Source organism: Ranitomeya imitator, chromosome 8, assembly GCF_032444005.1.
Source record: "Ranitomeya imitator isolate aRanImi1 chromosome 8, aRanImi1.pri, whole genome shotgun sequence".
Taxonomy (NCBI): domain Eukaryota; kingdom Metazoa; phylum Chordata; class Amphibia; order Anura; family Dendrobatidae; genus Ranitomeya; species Ranitomeya imitator.
The window spans coordinates 15,675,558-15,690,554 of record NC_091289.1 but is presented as its reverse complement, the minus strand read 5'-3'; the positions used below and the strand labels follow the sequence as shown (position 1 = coordinate 15,690,554).

Here is a 14,997-nt window from a genome sequence, read left to right as displayed (position 1 = left end):
CCCCTTAATATACTGAATCTAAGTGATCATTGGACCTCTGTGTTGTCCCATTACTCTGTTATTCCTATTAAAAATGTAAAAATGACAACCTTACCAGTCTGCTACAGAAAGTGTCAGACTGTGCAGGAACACATCCAATTGACGGGGAATGGTAAGGGGGCAGGTGTTATATATATATATATATATATATATATATATATATACATATACATTTCCAGGATGAAATGTATTTCACTAGAATCCGCAGATTCTAGGAGATTCTAGACTAATTGGGATCTCATCAGAGAAGGGGGCTGGCTTTGCCATTGAAATCAGCCATTCATCCCCCTTCATCATGTGCAGACACAAGGAGGGACAGACTGGCTGATCTGTAAAAATGAAAGTACCGTATATTCCTAAAATGTATTCATTTTAATGTTAGCACTTTTTTTTTTACTTAAAAAATCTATGTAACTTTTTATGTAGAGTATATCTATGGTGCTCGCAGATTTATGCAGCAAGTCTCATCATATAACATGAACACGTCCGACTCACAAGCAGGATTTTCTTTTCCAAGCCCAATATTGCTTGTTCCAGATCCGATTTCAGAGGCATTACTTTTAACAGCGATTCGTGAAAAAATGAGATTTTTTCCTGCACTGAAAGAAATAATCTAGTGTTATTTTATATATTTATTATTTATGTTGTTCTGCCGCAATGGATGAGACAAACACATTTTTAATATACGGTACCATATATTTATAAATATATATAAATAAATAAAAAACTTTAAATCTTAAACGTTTATCAAAATGTAAAAAGCAAATTCTAAAAAAAAAAATGAAAAAAGCATATTTGGTATCGCTGCATGTTTAATTGTCTGAACTAATAAAGTATCAAAACATTTATCCCGTACAATGAATGAAAAATCAAAATGAAAGAATTGCTGTTTTTTTTTGTCACATCACCTCAAAAAAAGAGAATAAGATGGAAATGAGAAAATCGCACGGACGCCATAATGGAGATAATAAAAACTACAAAACAAAAAAAACAAGACGCAACTCTATTGTTAGAAAAATAAGCTCTCAAAATATGCCAATTTTTTTGCTTTAAGTGCAACACAAAAAAACACTATATAAATTTGGCAGCAAAATAGCTGTACTGACCCGTAAAATAAACTTACCGGTTTATTTTTATCGTAACGTAAACGTTGTAAAAACATAATGAAAAAAGATAAATGGCTGCAGCTCAAATGGGTTAAACATTTCTACATTTTAATTTTTTTAATTACATGTGAACAACCTTTTTCATTTCTATTGACCCTTAGGTGTCACTATCCTTGCCATTATCAGCTGATAGTGATTCCCAGGACTTTTGCGCCCTCTCTTGGTAAAAGTAAAAAGGAAATAAAACTCACGAGCTTTAGAAACGCCATTAATGCTTTCCAGTATAGATTGACATCTTAAATTTGTATTTTCCTCTATATTGAAAAATGGTCCTTTCAGCTGTAAAAAGGACAAAATGGAGAATTCAATTGTCTAGTTTCATGTAATTATTTATATGGCCCTTATAGGATTTATAATAGTTCCTCACCTCCTGCAAAGTCCCTTGAATGCTGCAAATCAGCTGATGTATCTGCTCGCTAAGGAAAATAAAAAGAAGACGTGAATCAACTTTCCCTCTTCACACAGAATTTTTGATAATTATCTTTCGCTCCACGTTCCTGTGACACAGCGCAGTGTTCATACGTGTATTTATATCACACATTTTTCCATGATTATGTAACTAACGAACCTTTCATACTTTTCTTTTGCTCGTTTCTTGCTTTCCTCAAACTGTTCAATAATATCTTTTGGTTTTGACAGTCCGAAAGAATTAAATGTGTTCCTGTCTTTGGGGTCGCTGCTGCACAAAGGAGGTTTCGCCTGATATTTCTGATACATACTTGGTTCACTCTGTGATATAAATATTAAGTTAGTGCAATACTGAAAGTGTGGGATTAAGAGGTATCACAAATAACGTGTAAACCCATTTTAGGAAACCAATTAATTACGGTAATAATATATAAACAGTGAAAGGGATATTCATTACTGATCCTGTACTGATCCTGAGTTACATCCTGTATGATACTCCAGAGCTGCACTCACTATTCTGCTGGTGCAGTCACTGTGTACAGTACATACATTACATTACTGATCCTGAGTTACATCCTGTATTATACCCCAGAGCTGCACTCACTATTCTGCTGGTGCAGTCACTGTGTACATACATTACATTACTGATCCTGAGTTACATCCTGTATTATACTCCAGAGCTGCACTCACTATTCTGCTGGTGCAGTCACTGTGTACATACATTACATTACTGATCCTGAGTTACATCCTGTGTTATACTCCAGAGCTGCACTCACTATTCTGCTGGTGCAGTCACTGTGTACATACATTACATTACTGATCCTGAGTTACATCCTGTATTATACTCCAGAGCTGCACTCACTATTCTGCTGGTGCAGTCACTGTGTACATACATTACATTACTGATCCTGAGTTACATCCTGTATTATACTCCAGAGCTGCACTCACTATTCTGCTGGTGCAGTCACTGTGTACATACATTACATTACTGATCCTGAGTTACATCCTGTGTTATACTCCAGAGCTGCACTCACTATTCTGCTGGTGCAGTCACTGTGTACATACATTACATTACTGATCCTGAGTTACATCCTGTATTATACTCCAGAGCTGCACTCACTATTCTGCTGGTGCAGTCACTGTGTACATACATTACATTACTGATCCTGAGTTACATCCTGTATTATACTCCAGAGCTGCACTCACTATTCTGCTGGTGCAGTCACTGTGTACATACATTACATTACTGATCCTGAGTTACATCCTGTATTATACTCCAGAGCTGCACTCACTATTCTGCTGGTGCAGTCACTGTGTACATACATTACATTACTGATCCTGAGTTACATCCTGTATTATACTCCAGAGCTGCACTCACTATTCTGCTGGTGCAGTCACTGTGTACATACATTACATTACTGATCCTGAGTTACATCCTGTATTATACTCCAGAGCTGCACTCACTATTCTGCTGGTGCAGTCACTGTGTACATACATTATATTACTGATCCTGAGTTACATCCTGTATTATACTCCAGAGCTGCACTCACTATTCTGCTGGTGCAGTCACTGTGTACATACATTACATTACTGATCCTGAGTTACATCCTGTATTATACTCCAGAGCTGCACTCACTATTCTGCTGGTGGAGTCACTGTGTACATACATTACATTACTGATCCTGAGTTACATCCTGTATTATACTCCAGAACTGCACTCACTATTCTGCTGATGCAGTCACTGTGTACATGCATTACATTACTGATCCCGAGTTACATCCTGTATTATACCCCAGAGCTGCACTCACTATTCTGCTGGTGCAGTCACTGTGTACATACATTAATTACTGATCCTGAGTTACATCCTGTATTATACCCCAGAGCTGCACTCACTATTCTGCTGGTGCAGTCACTGTGTGCATACATTACTGATCCTGAGTTACATCCTGTATTATACTTCAGAGCTGCACTCACTATTCTGCTGGTGCAGTCACTGTGTGCATACATTACTGATCCTGAGTTACATCCTGTATTATACTTCAGAGCTGCACTCACTATTCTGCTGGTGCAGTCACTGTGTGCATACATTACATTACTGATCCTGAGTTACATCCTGTATTATTCTCCAAAGCTGCACTCACTATTCTGCTGGTGCAGTCACTTTGACCTACATTCAAAGGGTATACGTTGGAGTTTCCATTATTAAATTGCATGGATTAATGCAATGTTTGATTTCAGTGTCATTACTGTAGGAAATTGATGAATCGAGTACTTTCACATTGTTGTGCAGCACTGACTGGATCATTCCTTCTTATCAAATGCTTTTTATTCCTATAAAGACCTCCAGATGGCGCTGTGTCTCTGGATATATAATGTGTACAGTGGCTTTGAGCTTTGTTCCTGATTGATATATATATAAGATAATTACAAGATCATCCGTCATCATTTTACATTGTTTCTATATAGAGCAGTACTTAAAGGGCACCTGTCACTTGCCATAAATTTGAATTATTTTTACCTGGTGTAAATGCTGCTGCTCTCCTGAATCCAGAGTTGTTGTTTTTTTGTTACTGCCCCTCTTTATGTGTGAGATACGTCCCCCTCTTCCTTGTATATAAATCTAGTCTTTAAAGATGAGTGGGCGTGGTTCTCATCTCTTCCCTGTGAACCACGCCCCCTTGGCTTAGAAGACTAGACTTCCATACAATGAAGATGGGGCCATATCTCAGGAATGGAGAGGAGTAGGAACAAAATATAAACATTGTCGGATTCTGGAGAACAGCGGCATTTACACCAGGTAAAATAATTTACATATTGAAGGCAGGTGACCGATGCCCTTTAATTTTCCTTAAAGTAAGCACTGTCTGTCCACATTGTACATGCGTCCCTCACTCCACAGATGATATTACTTACATCTTGGGAATTTTGATTGGAATTTTTCTGATATTTTGCATAATCCATGGACCCCTGCTGAGAGCCATCAGGACAAAACTGCGAACTGAAGAGGAACTGGGAATCGCTGAGGCTGGAATGGTCGCTCTGCGCAGTGTTCCGGTTTGCAGATTTGTTGATCCTGTATTGATCCATGATGTGTGAATTAATGTTTATTATGATATTCTTATGCCCACTGTCCCAAAGGTGCCATACTAGGCCCAAAAGCGGCAGGGCATCCTGTAGTATAGCACACATATGTGCAAATGTTGCAATTTTGGTCCCATAATTAGGACCTGTCACTTGCCATAATTTTTTGCATGGTGTAAAGGCAGCTGTTCTCCTGAGTCCTGTGTTGTTTTTCTTTTGTTCCTGCGCCTCACCGTTCCGGAGATATGGCCTCGTCTTTCCTGTATATAAATCTGTTCTTGTTAACCAAACGGGTGTGATCCTCAACTGATCACTGTGGGCGTGTTCAATAGAACCACACCCAGTTGGCTAAAACTCTAGATTTATAGACAGAGAAGAAGGCGGCATATCTCAGGAATGGAGAGGCGTAGGTACGCAAGAAAAACAACGTCGGATTCAGTGGAATAGCGGAATTTGGACCAGATACAAAAATGACATATTTATGGCAAGTGACAGGTCCCCTTTAAGGCAAAATCAGGCTTAAAGTAAAAAAAATAAATGAGGACAGTGATGTGTCCTTTCCATCTGTTCCGAACAGATGTGACAAAAAATGGCCTTGGCATGTGAACCTGGAATCGCTCATTTCAGCAGAGAATAATGTGACGGCCGCCCGTAGAAACAAGCAATCCCATGAGGCCTGAGAGATACAATACTGTTTATTTCCATGAATTAAACCTGATTCAGTAGCTGCTAGAAACAAATAACATTCTAAATACAGGAACGCCCCTCACCCGGCTCCCGGAGGAACGCTGAACATGTCTTTGATGTTCCACACATTGAGATTCATTTTTTAAGCCTGGAGGAAAAGAAAACAAGGAAGAAAAATGTGGTGAAAAATACACAAACAATGCCCCACCTTCCCACACACACACCCACTGCCCGTCAGCACCTGCGGACACCCACTGCCCGGCAGCACCCGCGGACATCCACTGCCCGGCAGCACCTGCGGACACCCACTGCCCGTCAGCACCCGCGGACATCCACTGCCCGTCAGCACCCACTGCCCGTCAGCACCCGCTGACACCCACTGCAAGTCAGAACTCACAAACAACCACTGCCCGTCAGCACCCGCGGACATCCACTGCCCGTCAGCACCTGCGGACACCCACTGCCCGGCAGCACCCGCGGACATCCACTGCCCGGCAGCACCTGCGGACACCCACTGCCCATCAGCACCTGTGGACACCCACTGCCCGGCAGCACCCGCGGACATCCACTGCCCGGCAGCACCTGCGGACACCCACTGCCCGTCAGCACCTGCGGACACCCACTGCCCATCAGCACCCGCGGACATCCACTGCCCGGCAGCACCCGCGGACATCCACTGCCCGGCAGCACCTGCGGACACCCACTGCCCGTCAGCACCCGCGGACATCCACTGCCCGGCAGCACCTGCGGACACCCACTGCCCGTCAGCACCCGCGGACATCCACTGCCCGTCAGCACCCGCGGACATCCACTGCCCGTCAGCACTCACAGACACCCACTGCCCGTCAGCACCCGCGGACACCCACTGCCCGTCAGCACCCGCGGACACCCACTGCCCGTCAGCACCCGCGGACACCCACTGCCCGTCAGCACCCACGGACATCCACTGCCCGTCAGCACTCGCGGACATCCACTGCCCGTCAGCACCCACTGCCCGTCAGCACCCACAGACACCCACTGGCCGTCAGCACCCGGGGACACCCACTGCCCATCAGCACCCACGGACACCTACTGCCCATTAGCACCCGCGGACACTCACTGCCCATCAGCACCCGTGGACACCCACTACCCGTCAGCACCCACGGACACCCACTGCCCGTCAGCACCCACGGACACCTACTGCCTATCAGCACCCGCGGACACCTACAGCTCGTCAGCACCCACGGACACCCACTGCCCGTCAGCACCCGCGGACACTCACTGCCCATCAGCATCCGTGGACACCCACTGCTTGTCAGCACCCGCAGACACCCACTGCCCATCAGCATCCGTGGACACCCACTGCCCATCAGCACCCGTGGACACCCACTGCCCATCAGCATCCGTGGACACCCACTGCCCGTCAGCACCCGCGGACACCCACTGCCCGTCAGCACTCGCGGACACCCACTGCCCGTCAGCACCCACTGCCCGTCAGCACCCGCAGGCACCAACTGCCCATCAGCACCCACAGACACCCACTGCCCGTCAGCACCCGGGGACACCCACTGCCCATCAGCACCCACGGACACCTACTGCCCATTAGCACCCGCGGACACTCACTGCCCATCAGCACCCGTGGACACCCACTGCCCATCAGCACCCGTGGACACCCACTACCCATCAGCACCCACGGACACCCACTGCCCGTCAGCACCCACGGACACCTACTGCCTATCAGCACCCGCGGACACCTACAGCTCGTCAGCACCCACGGACACCCACTGCCCGTCAGCACCCGCGGACACTCACTGACCATCAGCATCCGTGGACACCCACTGCTTGTCAGCACCCGCAGACACCCACTGCCCATCAGCATCCGTGGACACCCACTGCCCATCAGCACCCGTGGACACCCACTGCCCATCAGCATCCGTGGACACCCACTGCCCGTCAGCACCCGCGGACACCCACTGCCCGTCAGCACCCACGGACATCCACTGCACGTCAGCACCCACGGACACCCACTGCCCGTCAGCACCCACGGACACCCACTGCCCATCAGTATCCGTGGACACCGACTGCCCATCAGCACCCGCGGACACCCACTGCCTATCAGCACCCGGCTCCCGGAGGAACGCTGAACATGTCTTTGATGTTCCACACATTGAGATTCATTTTTTAAGCCTGGAGGAAAAGAAAACAAAGAAGAAAATGTGGTGAAAAATACACAAACAATGCCCACCTTCCCACACACACACCCACTGCCCATCAGCACCTGTGGACACCCACTGCCCGTCAGCACCCGCAGGCACCCACTGGCCGTCAGCACCCGCGGACATCCACTGCCCGTCAGCAAACATGGACACCCACTGCCCGTCAGCACTCACGGACACCCACTGCCCGTCAGCACCCACTGCCCGTCAGCACCCACTGCCCGTCAGCACCCACTGCCCGTCAGCACCCACAGACACCCACTGCCCATCAGCATCCGTGGAAACCCACTGCCCATCAGTATCCGTGGACACCGACTGCCCATCAGCACCCGCGGACACCCACTGCCTATCAGCACCCGGCTCCCGGAGGAACGCTGAACATGTCTTTGATGTTCCACACATTGAGATTCATTTTTTAAGCCTGGAGGAAAAGAAAACAAAGAAGAAAATGTGGTGAAAAATACACAAACAATGCCCACCTTCCCACACACACACCCACTGCCCGTCAGCACCCGCAGGCACCCACTGGCCGTCAGCACCCGCGGACATCCACTGCCCGTCAGCAAATATGGACACCCACTGCCCGTCAGCACTCACGGACACCCACTGCCTGTCAGCACCCACTGCCCGTCAGCACCCACTGCCCGTCAGCACCCACTGCCCGTCAGCACCCACAGACACCCACTGCCCATCAGCATCCGTGGAAACCCACTGCCCATCAGCACCCTCGGACAACCACTGCCCATCAGCAACCGTGGACACCCACTGCCCATCAGCACCCGTGGACACCCACTGCCCATCAGCACCCGTGGACACCCACTGCCCATCAGCACCCGTGGACACCCACTGCCCATCAGCACTCTCGGACACCTGCTGAGTAATAGAACATATTCGACAGTCACTACAATAGATAATTTCTAATAATCTGTCTGTAAATAAGATTCAGATAATGGTCACAGAGATGAGCAGCGACATAGACGCCTCCTATCTCCCCAGAACATAGGGGCTGCCACAGAACAGTTTTATAGCAACTTCCTGTTCCTGTGCCAAACACTGATTGTTCATGTAGGACCACCAATTTAACAAGAGGTTCTTCAGCAGCTGCAGTGTGTAATAAACACTTCTGTGGCTCAGATGCTGCAGAACATCATAATGCACCCCAGCTGCTGAAGACCTTCCATACAAGGTTCAGCTCCTGCAGAACATCATAATACACCTCAGCTGCTGCAGAACCCCATAATACACCTCAGCTGCTGCAGAACCTCTTAATACACCAAAGCTGTTGCAGAACTTCAATACATGCCTCAGGTGCTGCAAAACCCCATAATACATCTCAGCTGCTGCAGAACCTCAATACAAACCTCAGCTGCTGCAGAACTCAATAGTACACCTCAACTGCTACATGTTCTGCAGCAGCTGAGGTGTGTATTCAGGTGTATATATTGAGGTTCTGCAGCAGATGGGGTGTACTATAATATTCTTCAGCAGGTGAGATCTGTATTATGATGTTCTGCAGCAGCTGAGGTGTATTATGAGGTTCTGCAGCAGCTGATTTCTGCATTATGATGTTATTCAGCAGCTGAGAACTTTTATCTATGAGGTTCACCAGCGGATGAGGTGTGTATTATGATGTTCTGCAGCAACTCAGGTGTATTATGATGTTCCGCAGCAGCTGAGGTGTATTATGATGTTCTGCAGCAGCTGAGGTGTATTATGAGGTTCTTCAGCAGCTGAGGCATGTAATATCATGTTCTGCAGCAGCTGAGGTGTGGATTATGATGTTCTGCAGCAGCTGAGGTGTATTATGATGTTGTTCAGCAGCTGAGGTGTATTATGAGGTTCTGCAGCAGCTAAGGTGTATTTTGATGTTCTACAACAAGAGTCTACCAGGTAAAATTACCACTAAAGGGAACAGCCAAGAATCAGGCCCTGACACAATGGCTGACTATTGGGCTGTTTTACATTACACATGTTCTTTCTGTGAGAGAAACATCCTCTATATCTTTTCTCATTCTTCTCTCCTCAGGACAGAGGTTCAGTAATGGCCGCCCTTCTCCTCCCAGCAACTCACAGGTAGTGACACCAGGAGACGCTACATTCACTACTGACAGACATTTCCTGAACTGAGTGCACTGAGGGAAAACTAGGCCGGCCTGTACAGCGAATTGGATCCCAGCTTACAATTTCTACCCTTCATTTTCACAATGAAAGCTGCAATCTGATTGGGCTATACCATCATTCTGCTTTTTCCACACGAGCCTCCACCTAAAATGGCTGCCAATCCTTTCTTTTCTTTTACCTCAGAGTCCAGACGGCCATCGTCTGTGACAGGCTATTAGAGGAGATCTATGGTAATAGCATCATGATTTATTTCTGTGAGGTAAATAATTGTCTAAAGAAGATACTAGATATTATTATGTAATGTTATAGCCATCCTTGCTCCACAGGAATAAGTTTCTGATCAGTGGGGTCCAATTGCTAGAATGCCTGCGGCTGCCTTCTTTATGGGACTGGCGGAATTCATGAAGTATACTACTCCATTATCTTAGAGAAAGCATGGAGCAGTGGTGAGCGTTTGAAGGACATTTCCGAGCCATTTTGTCGCCAGTCGGACCCCCAGTGATCAGAAGCATATCACCTGTTCTGTGATCACCACTTTCAATATTGGGAACGAAATGAGCAGAACACAAAGCTGCGGTGAAATCAGGAGTCTGTGGGCGGCTGCGATATCACTGGCGGATTCCTGTCAGGAACGTGGAGAGATCACGTGTCAGTCAGAAAACTGCTGCGACATGGCAAGAAATGTCACCCAGGTGATCTGCTATCAGCTAATGATCACTGGTGACAAAATGACAACCGACTACATAATCCCTAACTACATGAACCATGCCTATAAGACCCCTGACTACATGAAGCCTGACTGCATGACGCCTGAGCCCTGACTACATTACCCCTGACTACAAGACCCCTGACTACAAGACCCCTGACTACATGACCCCTGACTACATAATCCCTGACTACATGACCCCTGACTACATGATCCCTGACTACAAGACCCCTGAATACAAGACCCCTGAATACATGACCCCTGACTACATGACCCCTGACTACATGATCCCTGACTACAAGACCCCTGAATACATGACCCCTGACTACAAGACCCCTGACTACATGATCCCTGAATACATGACCCCTGACTACATGACCCCTGACTACATGATCCCTGACTACAAGACCCCTGAATACATGACCCCTGAATTCAAGACCCCTGGCTACATGAAGCCTGACTACATGACTTCTGACTACATGACCCCTGACTACATGATCCCTGACTACATGATCCCTGACTACATGATCCCTGACTACAAGACCCCTGGCTACATGATCCCTGACTACATGACCCCTGAATACAAGACCCCTGGCTACATGAAGCCTGACTACATGACGCCTGACCCCTGACTACATGACCCCTGACTACAAGTCCCCAGACTACATGACCCCTGACTACATGATCCCTGACTACAAGACCCCTGAATACATGACCCCTGACTACATGATCCCTGACTACTAGACCCCTGAATACAAGACCCCTGGCTACATGAAGCCTGACTACATGACGCCTGACCCCTGACTACATGACCCCTGACTACAAGTCCCCAGACTACATGACCCCTGACTACATGATCCCTGACTACAAGACCCCTGAATACATGATCCCTGACTACTAGGCCCCTGAATACAAGACCCCTGGCTACATGAAGCCTGACTACATGACCCCTGACTACATGACGCCTGACCACTGACTACATGACCCCTGACTACAAGTCCCCTGACTACATGACCCCTGACTACATGATCCCTGACTACAAGTCCCCTGACTACATGACCCCTGACTACATGATCCCTGACTACAAGACCCCTGACTACATGATCCCTGACTACTAGACCCCTGAATACAAGACCCCTGGCTACATGAAGCCTGACTACATGACCCCTGACTGCATGACCCCTGACTACATGACCCCTGACTACATGATCCCTGACTACAAGACCCCTGAATACATGACCCCTGAATTCAAGACCCCTGGCTACATGAAGCCTGACTACATGACTCCTGACTACATGACCCCTGATTACATGATCCCTGACTACATGATCCCTGACTACATGATCCCTGACTACAAGACCCCTGGCTACATGATCCCTGACTACATGACCCCTGAATACATGACCCCTGACTACATGACCCCTGAATACATGACCCCTGAATTCAAGACCCCTGGCTACATGAAGCCTGACTACATGACTCCTGACTACATGACCCCTGATTACATGATCCCTGACTACATGATCCCTGACTACATGATCCCTGACTACAAGACCCCTGGCTACATGATCCCTGACTACTAGACCCCTGAATACAAGACCCCTGGCTACATGAAGCCTGACTACATGACGCCTGACCCCTGACTACATGACCCCTGACTACAAGTCCCCAGACTACATGACCCCTGACTACATGATCCCTGACTACAAGACCCCTGAATACATGACCCCTGACTACATGATCCCTGACTACTAGACCCCTGAATACAAGACCCCTGGCTACATGAAGGCTGACTACATGACGCCTGACTGCCTGACTCCTGACTACATGACCCCTGACTACATGATCCCTGACTACAAGACACCTGACTACATGATCCCTGACTACAAGACCCCTGAATACATGACCCCTGAATTCAAGACCCCTGGCTACATGAAGCCTGACTACATGACCCCTGACTACATGACCCCTGACTACATGACCCCTGAATACAAGACCCCTGACTACATGAAGCATGACTACATGACGCCTGACCCCTGACTACATGACCCCCTGACTACAAAATCTCTGACTACATGACCCCTGACTACAAGAACGCTGATTACATGATCCCTGACTACAAAATCTCTGACTACACGACCCCTGACTACAAGACCCCTAACTACATGACCTCTACATGACATCTGACTACATGACTTCTGACAACATGACCCCTGACTATATGACCCCTGACTACTTGACCTCAGACTATATGACCCCTGACTACAAGACCCCTGACTACATGACCCCTGACTACATGACTAGTAGATCTATGACTCTGGCTGTATCACTGATGAATAGGTACATAATGACCCATGTACGTGCCCATCTCTCTGACAGCTGATGAATTCCAGCTCTTCAGGTGTGTGACTGCTGGGTGTCGACCATGATTAGTGCAGACGATGCAGATAAAACCATTTTCTTGTAAGATGAACTCTACCTTCCGCTCGTCACTTATCGCTCATCTTCCCCGTGTTGGAGACATTAAATATGAATATCCGTGCTCAGAGCCGTGCGCTCCATCCACTGCTTCTTTTTATGTGAAGATCTCACATGTCACATATTCCTCAAAGCTTCTTCCTTAGATAGATAATTACAAGGAATATTTAATGCACTTATCTTCTCTCGGTAATCATCATATCAATGCTCCGAGTCGACAAAAGCATGAAATATACATTGGATCAAAGTCAGAGAGATGGGAACAGCGCAGAGTGGTCTATTACTGTATAATGGGTGTGTTGTAATGGGGTTTTATTGTATGTAAATTTCTGGATATAATAAGTCTGGGGCCTTATAGCGAAGCACGGGATGGGGCTCTACCATGATTAATAACCTCTCCGGGGTCTCCTTGGCCCTTAGTTCAAGTGCAAAATCTTTGATATGGCCTTTGACCACCATGTACAATTTATAGCACTTTACTACTCACATGGGACTGAGGCTCCAAGGTGCAACCGCAATTCCCTAAAATTGGCCCCAAATGGTAAAGACCCCCCCGGTGATGTCTATACTATGACTTAAAGGATATTATACCTTTAAGCACATTGGGGCAAGTTTCATCTTTTACTTAGCTAATATTATTTTTTAGAATTGGATTTTCATTTTTAAAAAAATGTGCACCTTTTGGCTTTTACAGGCGGTTTGTTTCCTCGCACGTTGCTGGTTGCATAACGAGTTAACTGAGAATCTATCAGTGAGTTTGTTCTGTGTTTCTTACTCTTTTATCCTTCTTTTTTGAGCTCCTTGCAGCTGATTTGTGACCACATCAATGTTCACATCAACTTTGATGTGGTCTATGGCCTGAAAGGGACTCTGTCACCTGAATTTGTAGGGAACAATCTTCAGCCATAGAGGCGGGGATTTCGGGTGTTTGATTCACCCTTTCCTTACCCGCTGGCTGCATGCTGGCTGCAATATTGGATTGAAGTTCATTCTCTGTCCTCCATAGTACACGCATGCGCAAGGTAAGATTGAACACATGTGGAATCACCGCGCATACAAAAGGGGGCGGCGCTTTGGGCAGAGCGGGGTATCCGGCGCATCAAAAGAGTGCTGCCAATACGCCCCGTGGGCACATGCCCTTACAGAGTTTCGATTGGGTCCTTCAAGTTATACCTCTGCTTTTCACACACCTCTATTGGCAGGTTATTGGTCTGACCACTTACCTGCGGTGGACAGTTAGGCTATGTTCACATGACAAGTTTTTTCAAGCAGAAACTGCTTCAGGAAACACTTCTTTTTGAGTGAGCTTTCCTTTTCAAAAATTTTTAGCCAAATATTCATACAGAGGTTTGTTGGAGTGGATTTGCTCCAACATCCTTGTCAAAAACAGCTTAAATGCCGCGGGGAAAAGTTATCCAGTTCACTTCCATGCAAAAATGCAAAAATCCAATTTGTCGTTCATATGAGGTGGGTTTTTTAGTTTTTTTTTTCGTGATGAGGTTTTAAAAAAAACATCTTGAAGGGAAAAAAGCGCTAGTCAAACCTCTTTGAAAATCCTGATAAGCATGTCAAATCAAGAGCATGCACAATAAACCTTCAGAATAAGAAAAACTTCTCCAAAAACCTCCCCTTTTTCCTAAAGCGGAAGAAAGCTCATACATTTTTTAACAAGCTACAAAACAAAACTGTGCACATAGCCTTACTCATGATTTGCATCCCAGACTACATAGACTTTCTGTTGTCAATCATCTATAGTCATAGAGACGCATAAGTTTACATGGGAGCTGCATACAGATAACGTTAATCATCAATACTATGTTAAATAACCCTCTTTTTTTGTGTTTGATGTTTTCCATACAATGATAATGCATAATTATGATAATACTGTACATAAGACTTGGCTCCCCAAAAACACTCAGCCATTAGGATATTTTGCAATCACCTACTGGTGTTCACTTTCGATCACATTCTAACAATCATGGCCTCCTATGATCCCTGCCTGTCATGTGGGGACTTGTCATCGTATTGTTTGTGTCCGTCCAGTCAGACAGAATTTATACATTTTCCCTGTGGTGTATGACTTCAGCCGAACAAAATGCGTCTGATGGAGGAAGCA

At 46.5% G+C, this 14,997-nt stretch overlaps 1 protein-coding gene across 1 annotated transcript; it reads right to left on the bottom strand.

The window, feature by feature from the left end:
- Positions 1 to 377: 377 nt before the first annotated feature.
- IHO1 (interactor of HORMAD1 1) lies at positions 378 to 5,523 on the bottom strand. The gene is made up of 6 exons (XM_069737582.1): positions 5,465 to 5,523; positions 4,527 to 4,686; positions 1,774 to 1,934; positions 1,573 to 1,621; positions 1,397 to 1,484; positions 378 to 638 (listed from the first exon to the last, which is right to left on the bottom strand). The coding sequence occupies exons 1-6, from the start codon at positions 5,518 to 5,520 to the stop codon at positions 490 to 492; spliced, it is 663 nt and encodes a 220-aa protein (XP_069593683.1). The 5' UTR covers positions 5,521 to 5,523; the 3' UTR covers positions 378 to 489.
- Between the last annotated feature and the right edge of the window lie 9,474 nt (positions 5,524 to 14,997).

Coding starts and splice junctions, on each gene's coding strand:
- IHO1 (XM_069737582.1), bottom strand. CDS start 5,520: ATGAATCTCAATGTGTGGAACATCAAAGACATGTTCAGCGTTCCTCCG. Junction 1,622..1,773: donor GCAAAAGAAAAGTATGAAAG/GTTCGTTAGTTA, acceptor TATTTTCCTTAG/CGAGCAGATACATCAGCTGA. Junction 639..1,396: donor TAATGGCGTTTCTAAAGCTC/GTGAGTTTTATT, acceptor TATTTCTTTCAG/TGCAGGAAAAAATCTCATTT.